Source organism: Bos javanicus, chromosome 20, assembly GCF_032452875.1.
Source record: "Bos javanicus breed banteng chromosome 20, ARS-OSU_banteng_1.0, whole genome shotgun sequence".
Taxonomy (NCBI): domain Eukaryota; kingdom Metazoa; phylum Chordata; class Mammalia; order Artiodactyla; family Bovidae; genus Bos; species Bos javanicus.
In genome coordinates this window covers 1,851,379-1,865,617 of record NC_083887.1, presented here as the reverse complement: position 1 = coordinate 1,865,617, position 14,239 = coordinate 1,851,379, and the positions used below count along the sequence as shown (strand labels likewise).

Sequence of the window (14,239 nt, the reverse complement as noted above, 5' to 3'; positions counted from 1 at the left end):
CAGCCAATATTAAGAACCACTGGTTTTCTCTGCTGTTTCGCAGACTTAAATATGCTCAGGGATCACCTGGGCACTGTGTTCATGATTCTGATTCATCAGATTTGGGTTAGGGCCTGAGATTCTGCATTTTAACAAGCTCCCAGCTGATGCTATACTGTTGGTTCTTTGAGAAGCAAGGGTTTAGAAAAAACAAAGTCTTGGGCTTCTGACTCTATTTTTCAGCCACAAGGTAAGAAGACTGCTCATATGGTCTAGGGTTGGTGAGATGGATGGGCAGATTGGTTTGAAATAACTCATCCATCCATCATTCATCACCATCCATCTAGCCATCTGTGTGTTCAACATGAATTCTTCTGGGGACTAGGGATTCAGAGATTTCAGAAATAGCAATTCACTGACCTCCAGGAGTTCGAGGTCTAGCAGTGAAAGCAGATATAGAAATAAAAACTAACCACAATTCATGATACTATTATTTACTGAGTACGTGTGGTCCAGATGCTGTGCTAAGCTGGCTTTATTGAGTATCTTGTTCAATGCTCACATAATCTCCTTGAAGTAGGCATCATTATCACCCTCAATTTGTAGGCTAGGTTCGAGGCCCCCATGAGGCTGGGTTCTAATCTTGATCCTGCCAAGGTCACACACTTTCTTTTGAGTCCAACAGTGGAGTGTAAGTGACAAGGAAAAAGAGCTGTGAGACTCTCAAAGTGATGTGGTAATCCCTCACTTGGTGGAAGGAGGGGTGGCAGGACACTGGGCACCCGGCATCCGTGCTCCTGCCCAGGTGGGGACGGAGGGGACTCACACTCCCCCCAGAATGGTTTGCATTCAGTACGGAAGATCTTCAGAGGGAGGAGCCCAGGCCCACAGCCTCTGTCAGTGCTGGACTGGACTCTCATTTATTCCTTTAAAGACTGTGTATGGTGTGCTTCTTATGACAGGTCCTCTTTCAGCTGAACTGGTTTGAGATCTAGGCCCCAGAATACACCTTTTCTGTCCCCTTCAGGCGTCTGGCCCCCTTACCCCTTCTAGAAATATTCCCAGGCAGATGGAATACAGGAGGGTAGAAAGTGTCTTGTTATTCCATATAATGTGGGACTCTCATGTTAAGACAGATGTGGACAATGGGAGTGGGCTCCAAAGCCAGCTCTAAGGATGGGGAGGGGCAGGATCCTGTGTAAGGCTGTACACGCACAAGAGCATAGGAATACTGAAATTTAGCACCACTGCATGCCCTAACACTGGTGCCTTGACTCAGGGTTTCAACTGCTACCGGAGGGGAAGCCGTGTTCTACCCACAAAAGTTGCCAGGCTGTGTGCCCACCTGACTGTGTCTGCTCAGAGTGGGTACTGTGTATTAGCGGAGGCCCTGAAAGATGGGAGGAGCTGGAAGAGAAATGATACATAGGCTCATGGCTTCAACTCATTATACCAGTATCCACCTGATTGGGCTTCCCAGGTGGGCCCAGTTGTAAAGAAACTGCCTGCCAATGCAGGAGGCACAGGTTCAATCCCTGGGTTGGGAAGATCGCCTGGAAGAGGAAATAGCAACCCACTCCAGTATTCTTGTCTGGAGAATTCCATGGACAGAGGGGCCTGGGTGGCTACAGTCGATGGGGACACTAAGAGTCGGACACGACTGAGTGACTGAGCACACCCATGCATCCACTAGATTAATGATAATAATAGCTACTATTTCCAGACAACCTACAAGGTATCACAAGCTGTAATAAGTACTTTTCATGACGTGTCTTGTTCATTCTCAATAAAAGCTCTCAGAGTTGGATGGTATTTTTATCCCCGATTTGCAGCTAAGGAAACTGAGGGTCAGAAAGTCAAAAGGAAGGAGCAGGGACTTGGTCCCTGGGTGCTCGATGGGGTCCTGATACTGTGGGTTGGGCTTGATTAGCTTTGAAAAATCATTCACACCTCTATTTCAGCAGAAAGATAATGAGCTGTTTTTAATTTCCTTGACCTCCAAGGACTCCTTTTATAAATAATCACTCAGGAAGGATTGGAAAATCCTGCTGATTATCTGAAGACTGGCTGCAGGGCCCCATCCGCTTATATGAGTGGAAATTGCCAGCACCATCCCTGGTTTCACTTCTGGTCAATATTTAGATTTTCCTTTCTTGAGCTTTAAGAAAAATATTAACACGGGCAAAATGTCACCTCCTCCCTGGACAATCAGTCTCAATACCCAGCGAGGAGCAGAGGAAGGGTCTCTCCTCCAGCTTTCCAGGTTGTTTAGTGAGGGCTGTGCATGGTGACAGGAAGGGGCATGGCCAGCTGGGGTGGTGCTGCCTGGGACTCAGCTCTGTCCACTGGGCTCTGCCTGCTGGGCGGGGAGGGAGGGTCATGGCGAGGGTCAGAATAAGACCTTCAGTGTGCTTTTGGTGTTAGAGCAAAAATTTCCTAAGAGGATTGGGGAAAGAATTCAAGATTGACTATATATCAGAGAATCAAACAAATCAGGGAATCTACAAATAGGAGGGAACTTGGGATGTGTGAGCCATATTCCTCCACCTTAGGAGAAGCCCTCACTTATGGTGTCAGAGATAGATGCTGGGAGTTAGGAAGCGGATCAAACAGCATTTATTCAGCTTCTACCTGCTGTGTCCATTCTTCAGTATAACCACAGGAAGCTTATCATCCCCATTTTACAGATGGGGCACACTGAAGCCAAAGCTGTTACATGATTGGTCCAAAGGTGTGCAGCTGCTGAGTGGCAGAACCAAGATGAAAATCCTCCAACAGCATACAAATGATCAATGTGCACAGGAAAAGATTCTCCACATCATTAGCCATGTAGGAAATGTTAACTGAAGTGACAGGGAGATAGCATTTCATATCTGCTAGTGAAGTGAAAGTCGCTCAGTCATGTCTGACTCTTTGTGACCCCATGGACTATTCAGTCCATGGAATTCTCTGGGCCAGAATACTGCAGTGGGTAGCCTTTCCCATTTCCAGATCGTCCCAACCCAGGGATTGAACCCAGGTCTCCTGTATCACAGGCAGATTCTTTACCAGCTGAGCCACAAAGGAAGCCCTCATATCTGCTAAGATGTCTATAATTGGTAAGAAACATATTAACAGAGGGATGTGGAGAAATTGGAATGCTTGTACATTGCAGGTAGGAACGTAACTGGTATAGTTACTTTGGAAAACAGTTTTATGGTTCCTCAGAAGGGTAAATATAGAGTTGCCATATGACCCAGAAATTCCACTTCTAGTTATACACCCAAGAGCACTGTGAACATGTGTCCACACAAATGTTTGTATACGAACGGTCATAGCAGTATTATTTGTGATAGCCCAAAGTAGAGACAGTCTAAGTGGCCATAAGCTGATGAATGGATAAACAGCATAGGGTATATCCAATCAAAAGAAATGAAATCTGACACATGCTACAGCATGATGAACCCTGAGAGCATGCTATAGCCACAAAGGACTGTGTGTTGTATAATTCTATTTATATGAAACTTCCAGAATAAACACATGCGTAGAAACCCCAAAGGAGGGGAGGGGATGATAGCGAAGGGGTATGGGCTTTCTTTCGGGAGGTGACAAAAATGTTCTAAAAATGATTGTGGTAATGGTGGCACAGCTCTGTGAACACACTAAAGCCACACTGGCCACTTGTATGTTGTTGGAAGATTTTCATCTTGGTTTCACTATATCTCAATAAGCCATTAAAACATCATCCCGAGCCCAATTTCCGGGCTCCTAGGTGCTGCCCACTGCCCACTGCCTCACTAGGCCTGTGTGCTGGAGTTTAGCAGAGCTGGGTTCAGTCCCTGCTTGTCCACTTGACTAGCTTGACCTAGTCTCCTCAGACAAGACACTTCCCTGAGCTTTAGGGGCATTGCTGTGAAATGAGATCAAACAGAGAAACTCAACTAAAGGAGACAATACAGAGAGATCACTTAATGAGTTTCCACAGATTGCATGCACTCCAGATCTGTTGACAGTGATCAATATCTGTCAAAGATTAAAAAAGGAAAAAGGAAAAGACAGCAAGAATTATTCCACACGTAAGAGATAACAAAAGTGAACATCCTGGTGGATTATTCCCCTCTGCTACACAGCAAAGTTTCTTTCATCACCTGTTCCATCAATATCAAAGAAATAGCCACTGCAGAGAGATGTGAGATTTCTTCCAAAAATGGAGATTCTCCAATACCCACGAGCCTCTGGATTGGTCTCCAGGGGAGGACAGAGCCCCTGGGGTCCTGAGCCCTCAGGCCTCAGGCCCGCCCTCCTGGTTCCTCCCGCTCTGGGTCCTAAACTCACATTGACTCCAGCAGCTGCATGTACTGCTCGTCCCCTCGGCCACCTTCCACTTCATGGTCCAGCTTGAGGATGATTTCGTTTTCAAACTGAAGAAGTAGGAGATGAAAGTCAACAACCACAATGTTAGAAGGCTGAATGTTGAAATTAATCCATTCAAGACTTTAACCAGAGCTTCAGGGAGCTTTTATCATTTCCCAGGCTTCCCAGGTGGTGCTAGTGATAAAGAACACGCCGGGCAACACAACAGATGTAAGAGACTTGGGCTCAGTCCCTGGGTCAGGAAGATGCCATGGAGAAGGGAATGACAACGCACTCCATTATCCTTGCCTGGAGAATCCCACGGACGGAGGAGCCTGGCGGGCTACAGTCTACAGGGTTGTGAAGAGTCAGACACGACTTAGCAACTGAACAGCAGCAGCAGCTCCAGGTTTAGTGCTGGAAACTGGGAATGCATTATGAGACAGGACGCTACACTTGCCTTTTAGGAGTTTCTTGGGAGTGGAGAAGAGCAGTAGATGGTTAAGTGCTGGAGCAGAGAGACAGGCATATGAAAGAGAGAGACAAATAGAGGGAAGTCTTCAGGGAAGGCACACAGCCCATGGCATTTGACTTTGTTCTCTGGTTTATGTTGAAATTTTTCAGGAGGAAGGAAAGAGAAAAGACATTCCAAGCAGAGGGTATGGGCCAAGGCTCCGAGGTATGTGACAGAGCACTGATCTTCAGGAGGCGGCGTGCTGGCATGATCAGCTATTATTTCTGCATGCCTAGCATTCCTTTTTTTATACTTGGACAATCATATCCACCTTGATTTCAATTTGTGGGACTTAGGTGGGCTGAACACATCTCCCTAGCTCCAGGTGTGGGTACATGACATAGGCCAAGCACCTGATGAGTGTCTCTCATTATCCAGATGCTACAGTTAAGAAGGGCCCAGATCAAGCCAGTGAGACTCAAATCTGAGGTTTTGCTGGCACTCTTAGCAAAAAGAAGTCTTTCTGCTTAACTTGAAGACTGTAAGCCAGAGGTTGCTGGGGAGGAACACAGTGAAGGAGTCTGCCTAAGAATGACACCAATGTAGTGGAAGGCAGAGAGGAAGGGATAGGAAGAGACTGAAACCTGATGGTATTTTTGAGCTCCTGAATCAAGCCACACCTGAAGCTATAATACTTACGTGAACTGATGCCTCAAAGAGTCAAGACTGGTGACAACTATAATAGAGATCAGACTAGCTAAGTGAGGGCTTCCCAGATGGCTCGGAGGTAAAGAACCTTCCTGCCAATGCAGGAGACACAAGAGATGCAGGTTCAATCCCTGGAGCGGGAAGATCCCCTGGAGGAGGAAATGGCAACCGGCTCCAGTATTCTTGTCTGGGAAATCTCATGGACAGAGGAGGCTGGTGAGCTACAGTCCATGGAGTCACAGGAGCTGGGCGTGACTGAGCATGCGTAGTTAAGAGGCCCGAAAGCACCTAGACACCAATTCTTGCAACGTGGAAGCCTGTGTGTATTTTGTCTCCCATGTTCAATGTCAAGGAACATTTCGCCCAGTTGAGTTTAGGGCTCATAACATTTGAAGGGCCATTCAGTGTCTCTTACATGCTCAAATGCAAAAATGGTTTGCAAACTGTTTTCATATCATGCCTTGATGAGTCCATCCAAATCATGTGATCCAACTCATCTCTCATTTTACTGCTAGATAAGAAACTGGCACTTCGAGAAGGGAAGGAGGCTCTTGGTGAAGGTCGCTAATATTCAGGGAGCCCTCAGGCATTCCTGGGTCCTAACTCAGCCTCTTTACCTTTAGTCCTCACAATAGCCCCATGAGGTCTGAAAGTCAAGGGTCACCTTTAAATGCTATCATGCATTGAAAGCAGCCAGCCCCACCCTCAGAGTGTCAGTTATTAGTACAGATGAAATAGAGACTCACAGAGTTTGAGTGGCTTGTTTAAAGTCTCAGGTGGATGGCAGAAATCTTCAGGCAAGTGCTCTGCAGTGCACAAAAGATCAAGCCCAGTTTAGTTGGCTGGAATCCTTTAGGTGATGGAAGACAGGGACCAGATTCGCTTTCTCCTTGGTTCACATATCACCTGAGGGGATGTTGTTCCCTCTCTTCTGTGCTAAGGGCCAATGCAAGGACCAGAAACTTGTGCTTGTTCATTTTGTGTTAAGAAAAAATCTCCTATGCTTCCACAGTTGAGGAAGATTTATGGAAGGAGATACACAGGTCTGGAAAGATGGGCAGGACTGTGATAAACATGAAACGGAAGGGCATTCCAGACTGGGGAGGTGGGGATGGACTGAGCAAAGGTGTGGAGGGGGGACAATGGAGAAAAGTGAGGAGAACAGTTCAGCTGGCTCATAGAGCTCAATAAAGGGTGGAAATAAGAACAGAGCCGTGGGTATGGGGGCCAGCGTGGTGAGGGTCTGGGCTGCCAATCTATGCAGAATCACGCCCCTTATGTGATGCATTTTGTTAAGCCTGTTGTATATGTCAAGTGTCACCCAAAGTCAGGCTCGCATGGTTAGACGTGTCTACTGTGCTGAGCCCAGGTAGGAGGAGAGACAGCCAAGGGGCCACAAGGGAAGGTGCTGATCTTAGGTCAAGGAGGTAAACAAGCAGCAGCTTTAGATGTCTCCCCCATCACCTTCACCATCTCGGGAGAATGAGTAGGTCTTTCTAATCCTCAGCTTCATAGTTTATATCAGGGCTCAGCAAACACTTTCTTAAAGGGCCGGTTAGTAAATATTTTAGTTAGGCTTCGTGGGTCAGTTTCTGTCACAACCATTCAACTTCCCTGTTGTGGTACCAAAGCAGCCATAGCTGGTATAAAAACAAACCAGCACGGGTATAGTCCAATAAAGCTTCACCAAAGAAAAAAGTGGCAGGGCAGATTTAGCCTGTGGGGTCGTATTTGCTGATCCTGACTAATATAACAGGCATAGCTGTGGTACCTCCTGCATGGGGTCGTTAGGGAGACTGGGGACATTTTATTTACAAAGCACTAGGAGATTGCACATGCTCAAGTGTGCACTGGGTTTTCTTGTCATCTTATGATTACTGCTAATGTTATTGTTATTACTGCTGAATGTTACTGGAAAGCAGCTCGCAGGGAGAAAACCAGCTTTGCTGAGCTGTTCAGTGGTAAATGCTGGCATGCTTCCTCCTCGGGAGATGAACTTTCCTTTGGAGCCGAGAAGTGGATGGGGTAAATAAGCACTTGTCTCAGGGTCACAAAAGAGCCCAGAGGGAGGGAAATTGCAGGGTGCCAGGAATGTGCAGAGCTGACGATGCCAGCCACGCCTGAGACCTCCGGGGCGGGTTGGAGAGGGGAGGTTTCAGTCAAGTACATCCCAGGGCAGACTCTGGTCCTTTGGGCTGCTGGGACCAGCGGTGGGCTATGCTTGGGAGTGGCTTTGACCACAAGCTTTGGCATCAAACGGACTTGGTTTGGGGCTTCCCAGGTGGCACAGTGGTTAAGTATCCACCCGCCAGTGCAGGAGACATGGGTTCAGTCCCTGGGTTGGGAAGACCCTCTGGAGTAGGAAATGGTAACCCACTCCACTATTCTTGCCTGGACAATTCCACAGACAGAGGAGCCTGATGGGCTACAGTCCATGGGGTCACAAAGAGTTGGATATGACTGAACACACACACACACAGACTTAGTTTGAGTCTTGCTTTGACTGTTTTTCCTACCACATGATCTTGAGCAAGTTAGTAAGCCTTTCTGAGGCTCAGTTTTCTCATCTTTTAAATGGAACTTTTATGGTGTTGAGGGGAGAAATCAATGGGAAACACATGCAAAAGGCCTGGCCTGGTGTTTAGCACATAGTAAGTGCTTGACATTTGTTAGTAATTGTCATTATGACATCATTGACACTGTCCTCATCGTTAGCATCTTAATCTCATTTAACCTTTACAACAGTCAAGGGAGATGGGTATCATCATCCCTGCTTTATAAATGAGGCAACTGAGGCAAGGTGGGACCCCTGCCTTGGGTTTCAAAGGATGATGTACTTGACTTAGGGTACACCCAAGGGTGTACTCCCAAACATATACTACATTATGTCACCATGATAGACCTTACTTCCAACATTGGCACTGTGTAGAGCATAGGGAGCAGCCCCGGCTTCTCCAAATTATTTCCATTTCATCCACAACTAACAAGATTGCATCATATCACTGATGCCTCATCCCACCCTGCAAAACGGATATTTGCTAAGGAGCATCTGCAGGTTACTTTTGCAGAAGTTGGATGCTACGGGGACTTCCCTGGTGGTCCAGGGATTAAGAATCTACCAACCAAAGCAGGAGACATGGGTTCAGTCCCTGGACCAGGAAGATTCCACCTGCCGAGAGGCAACAGAGCTCATACGCCGCAACTACGGAGCCCCTGCGCCACAACCGCTGAAGTCCGTGTGCCCTAGAGCCCGTGCTCTACGAGGAGCAGCCACTGCAGCGAGAAGCCCGTGCACCACAACTAGAGCAGAACCCTCACCAAGCCGCAACCAGAGGAAGCCTGCGTGCGGCAAGACCCAGCACAGCCAGAAGTGAACACACGACGAAAAAAGGATCGTGCAGACGCCTAACTTGAACCTTCAGTGCTGAGGAGAAAGGAAATGAGCTCTCGGAGCTCGACTCCCTCTTGTGGCAGGGGGACCTACAGGGCCTCACGCTTGCACCATGCCTTCCCGGAACCGCTTCCTCTGTCTCTCCTGACTGCTTTGGAACCTCTCAGCTTTTTTCATCATCTTATTTGCCTATATATATATATTTTTTTTGATAGGAGCCCAGCCCCACCAAAGTGTGAAATTTAGGGGACAAGAGCTCTTCTTCAAAGGTAAGGCCCTGACTATGACATGGGAGGGGTCAGAGATGGTGACCAGCTAGGGTGGCACAGAGATAACAAAGAGGAGAGTGGCATCCATATGCCAGCCTGGGTCTTCTTTGCTGCCAGTTGTCCTGGGGCGGTCAGAAGCCTGCCTGGGAGGAGCTGGAAAGGACAGCGTCATGCGAAGTTGGGGGGGCTGATGGGAGTCAGTGCACTTCCTCACTTTCTCTGAGTTGTCCCATCGCTTCCTGTTTCATTTCATACTTCATGAAGCTTGAGTTTGGTATTATGATACCATAATAATGCTATTATTATACGCATTTTGTGGACAAAAAACAGGCTGAGAAAGTTTAAATAACTTGCTCAAATTTATTCAGCTTATAAGCAGCAAGTCTGCCTGGCACCACGGCATACTGTCCAGAAGACAGTAGGTGCTCAGTACATGTTTATTGAATTGATTTTCTCTTTTCCACATGCTGTTCTCAGCCATGTGAATCACCAGTTTATCCCATGCCAAGACTCAGTCTCAGTGGAATCTGCCAAACTGATATCTTTGTTCATTCATTCATTCCACAAGCAATTATTGCGTTCCTGCAGTCTTCCAGGTGCTGTTTTGTGCATGCTCAGTCCTGTCAGCCGTGTCTGGCTCTTTGTGACCCTATGGACAGTAGCCCGCCAGGCTCCTCTGTCCATGGAACTGTCCAGGCGAGAATACTGGAGTGGGTTGCCCAGCCCTTCTCTAGGGGACCGTCCTGACCCAGGGATCGCACCCACATCTCCTGTCTCCTTGCGCACTCCAGGTGGGTTCTTTGCCACCAGTGCCCCCTGGCAAGCCGAGGTGAAGGCACTGTCTCAAGTGCTGCTGTCAAATGCTGTTGTCTCTTCCTTCTCTGAGAAAGGGATTCTCTCCTTCTGAGAGAGGAAGTCCCTCCTTCCTGCCGAGAGCTCAGACACTCATGATGATCAGGACAGAATCCTGCTCTACAATCTGCCTCATAGGTAACCACTCTACTCAGTCTCTGCATCGCGGGACCTCCACTCCTTCCCACAGATGTCATCTGAAAAGACCATAGCCTCTCCCTCCACAAAGAACTTGCTGGCAAGACAACCGGTCTAACCATCCCCTGGGGTTGCTCAGGCAGTAGTGAGCTACCCTTGTTATCCTGCATTATAAAAACATTCGCTGGAATGTTCCTCTCTCTGCCGAGGCTCTCCCTCTGAAATGCTGTGGGACGGGGGTCTAAGTGCCTGCAGTCATACTGAGAGCACTGACATGGCCCCCATTACATCCATGGCAGGCGCTTGACAGGCGCTGAGCATCCTGGGCCTCAGGGAATTGCGCTGGCCCTCAGAGAGCTCACGGTCTTGACATGGAGGCAGACCTGCGAGCACACTGCTGTGCTCTGGGGCAGCGGTGTCAGACCTGAGCCCTTCGCAGGCAGGATGAGATGCATTTCACTTCAACTGCAGCAGGACCACTGCAGCTACAGTGTGGCCAACTCGAAGCCCCTCTTGCTGAAATGTCCCAATCCAGTGGATGTGAATTCCAGTCCCAGGTGAAGACAGAGCCCCCTGAGATGGTCTGGGGTGGAGTGATACACTCATGAGGGGTAAAGGGCATCAGTCAAAAGCATCAGCTATTTCACTGTGGTTAGAGGAGAAGGCAGGGGAATCTGGTGACGAGGCTGCAGAAGAAACCCTGCTCAGACAGACCACCCTGTGAGTCTCCTGCCCCCCGCCCCCCAGAGTCTGCCCCCTCCCTGCCCCAGTCCCACCGTGCACGCCCTGCCGGAGCACACCTCTCACACCCAGATGCTCCACTGCTCCCAGGAGGCAGGACAGGCTCTCTCCAAATGGGAGGCCACAGCTGAAAGGTGACTAGGATTCATCAGGTGAAGAATCAGAGGAAGAGCCCCGCAAAGGCATGGCAGCAAGAGCAGTACGAGACACTGGGTGGCAGGCCAGAGGGCCTGCTGTGCGGGGGAGCAAAGGTCCTGCTGAGCGCTCCTGTGGGCGCTGCTATTTCCTCTCACACCCACGTTTTAGAAAGGGGACCCTGTCGCTCTCTGGGCACCAGTTCTTCTCTTATCTATTGGCATTGGGCGTGGCCACAATGCCGCCTGGGTTTCAAACCCCGGTTCTGGGGTGTCCTCCAGGTCTGGCCATCAGGGCGGCATGGAGCTCAGCAGGCCTGGCTTCCTCCCTCCCCTGGGGATACCGTCTTTGTGTGCTTACTCTGAGCCAGGCAGGGACACCTGGCTCTGCTCATCCCACACTGGGCTCTGGTCCGCACACAGCTGGTGTGCACACGGGCAGCTGCCCCATTAGTCAGCCCGACTCTCCTGTCTCTTTTGATAAGGCAGAGATGAAGAGAAGCAATTGGGGAAGGAGTTTACAATGAACACAGGCGTGGAGCGAGGAGCTAGGGGACGACCCCATTCATGGAGATGAAAGGGGTGCCTCAGAATGGCATCCATTAGGGCAGGACAGTCACACCACAGGCAACCCTCAGAAGCCCTGAGGCCACCGGACACAACTGTCAGGCTGTCGCCCAGGGAGGACCCGGGTTAGCTTCTCTTTCAGACACTGTGTGGCATCAGTACTGGGAGTGCTTCTTTAGCACACCTGCTCCAGGACATCTTCTGAGCCCGCTGGTGCCCACCCCACTGGGGAGATCTGAGGGGAAGCAGAATGCCCTCATCCCACCCAGGGTGCCCCTCCCATGTTCCCGAGCTTCACGGACTTTGCCTTAAAAGGTGGCAGATTCCAAACAACCTTCAAACATCCATCTGCAGCTGCGCCTTCCACCCTCCCGCACCCCCAGCCCAGCTGGCTGGCTATGGCCTCTTCCTCCATCTGCATTCCTCACCTGATTTCTCTACAGGCTCCCTGCAGGCGGATGGCTGGTCACCAGCCTTGGGGACCAGAGAACGCCTGCGAGTCCCTGAGTTGGAAGTGCACCCTCTTACACTGGGATCGTCACAGCCAGCTAGTGTCTTTCCTCTTAGAACCTCTTTCCTCTTAGAACTTTTCCAAAGTGACTGGCACATCCAATAGATGTTTCTTGCCGAAATGAATCTGAGAAATTCAACAGGTCTGTTTACTGGGGGACATCTCCGTGCCTTGGCTCCATGCGTTACGCCCCCTGGAAGTCTCTAAGTGGGGCTCCGACATGGAGGGGCTTCCTGAGGTATTTAACCTCCCATCCCTCTTCCCGAAGCATCTGGTGGAATCAGTGCTCCGTTTCGTGAGCAGGCACTGCTTCAGAGGGCACCACCATTCTCTGTCAGCCCGCATTTACTGCGATGAGGCCAGGGGCTGAGCAGTGCAGTGGGCGCAGCCTGGCTTGGGATCCTAGGGACCTGCGCGCTGCAACCTCCGCTCTGCATCTTTCTCGTATGGCTAAGGGTACGTGGCTTCACTTCTCTAGGCTTCAGGGTTTCCATCCTAATATTGGGATGGGAACTTTCCTGGTGGTGCACTGGCTAAGACTCTGCATTCCCAACGCAGGGAGCCTGGGTTCAACCCCTGGTCAGGGAACTAGATCCCACACGCCACAACTGAAAGATCCCGTACGCCGCAACAAAGCCCGAGGATCCCGCATACTGCAATGAAGGCTCGGCAGAGCCAAATGAACAGATACACGCGTGGGATGATGCTGCTGCCTACCTCACGGGGTTGTAAGCAAAAGACGGCATGAATTAACGTATGGAAAGCACTCACGGGGATTGACATGGAGTCTACACGGTTAATGCCAGTCATTGGCATTATCATCAGCATCACTTTTTTTGACATGAAGATGAGGAAGAAGCAGAAATGAGTGTAGTGTAAGTATCTAATAATGAGACTTCAGACAGCTGGAATGACAGAGGAGTAGGGGGCAAAGGTCTCTTAAAGGATGAGCTCTGGGGGGGGCTTTGCGGGATTCAGAGGCACATAGACGGTGCTGGCAGGCAGGACCACGAATGTGGCCGAGAAGCAGGGGAAGAGGAACAGGAAGAGGATGCTCGCCAAGGCCACAAAATTCAAGTGAGCCGTGGGAATGCCTGGAGAACAGGTGGGGAGGCGGAGAGGGCCGGAGAAAACGCTGGAACACTGGCTGAAGGCGAGCAGGGAGGACCTGGAATGCAGGCAACAGGGTTTGGACTTCATTGGATGAGGAACCAATGAGCAAAGGAAGAATAAAGTCCAAAAGGATTTTAAGAAAGAGCAGTTTGGAAACTGCTGCCCTTTAAGTCGCTTCAGTCATGTCCGACTCTGTGCGACCCCATAGACGGCAGCCCACCAGGCTCCTCCATCCATGGGATTTTCCAGGCAAGAGTATTGGAATGGGGTGACATTGCCTTCTCCATTAGAAGGCACTTACCTATTTTAAGAAACTTTTTTGGTGCAGGATGTGGTACAGAATGAGAGGCAGGAATGCCAGGGAGAGGAGGGAGTCCAACTAGGGGAGCACCAGAAGAGGAGGGGCAGGGAGGACAGAAGGGTGAGACCTGAGGGCCTCGCATCGCTGAGGCGGACTTGACGGGACACAAAGACCAACCTCCCTAAACCGGGCCTGACTTCTGAATGGAGCCGGGACCCTGTTGTGGAAAACAGGGCTTACGTCACCAGCGCAAGTGACTGGAGTGGCTGGACCCACCAAAAGGGCCTCATTCTTCCAGCCCAGTGGGATTCTCAACGAAAACGCGTGGCGAGTGGCCCCTGCATTCGCCCCAAGTGGCTCCCTCCCTGCGTGCTGGGGAAAGCCCCACTTCACCCCGCCACAGCTCTGCAGGGCCCTCCTGGGCGTCGGGGCCTGTGCCTCTGCTTGCTGGCCCCCTGACACGTGGCCAAGTCTGACGTTCAGATCTTCTGTGTTATCTCAGAAGCAGAAGTGCTGGACCAAGGTGGGTCTCAGGTGTGTGCAGCGGGGAGGAGGAGCCCCTTGGGATGCACCCTGAGGGGGCTCTTCTGCAGGGAAGTAGGATTCCTATCCTTTAGAGAAAGGGACCACACTGATACCCAGCTAGAAAGTGTATTTTAATCTTGGCCTCTCGCGGGAAAGCATGATACAAGACTGACCAAATCGGCTCTGCCAGCTCATTCCAGGCACGTGAATCAATGCCCCCAGCC

The 14,239-nt window shown here is 50.1% G+C and overlaps 1 protein-coding gene across 2 annotated transcripts in view; it reads right to left on the bottom strand.

The window, feature by feature from the left end:
* DOCK2 (dedicator of cytokinesis 2) overlaps positions 1-14,239 on the bottom strand; it is a 458,739-nt gene that overhangs the window by 52,583 nt on the left and 391,917 nt on the right. For both annotated transcript variants that reach the window (XM_061393166.1, XM_061393167.1), the window contains one exon: positions 4,294-4,379. In XM_061393166.1, coding sequence (XP_061249150.1) covers positions 4,294-4,379 — 86 coding nt within the window. The remainder of the gene's footprint in view (positions 1-4,293; positions 4,380-14,239) is intronic.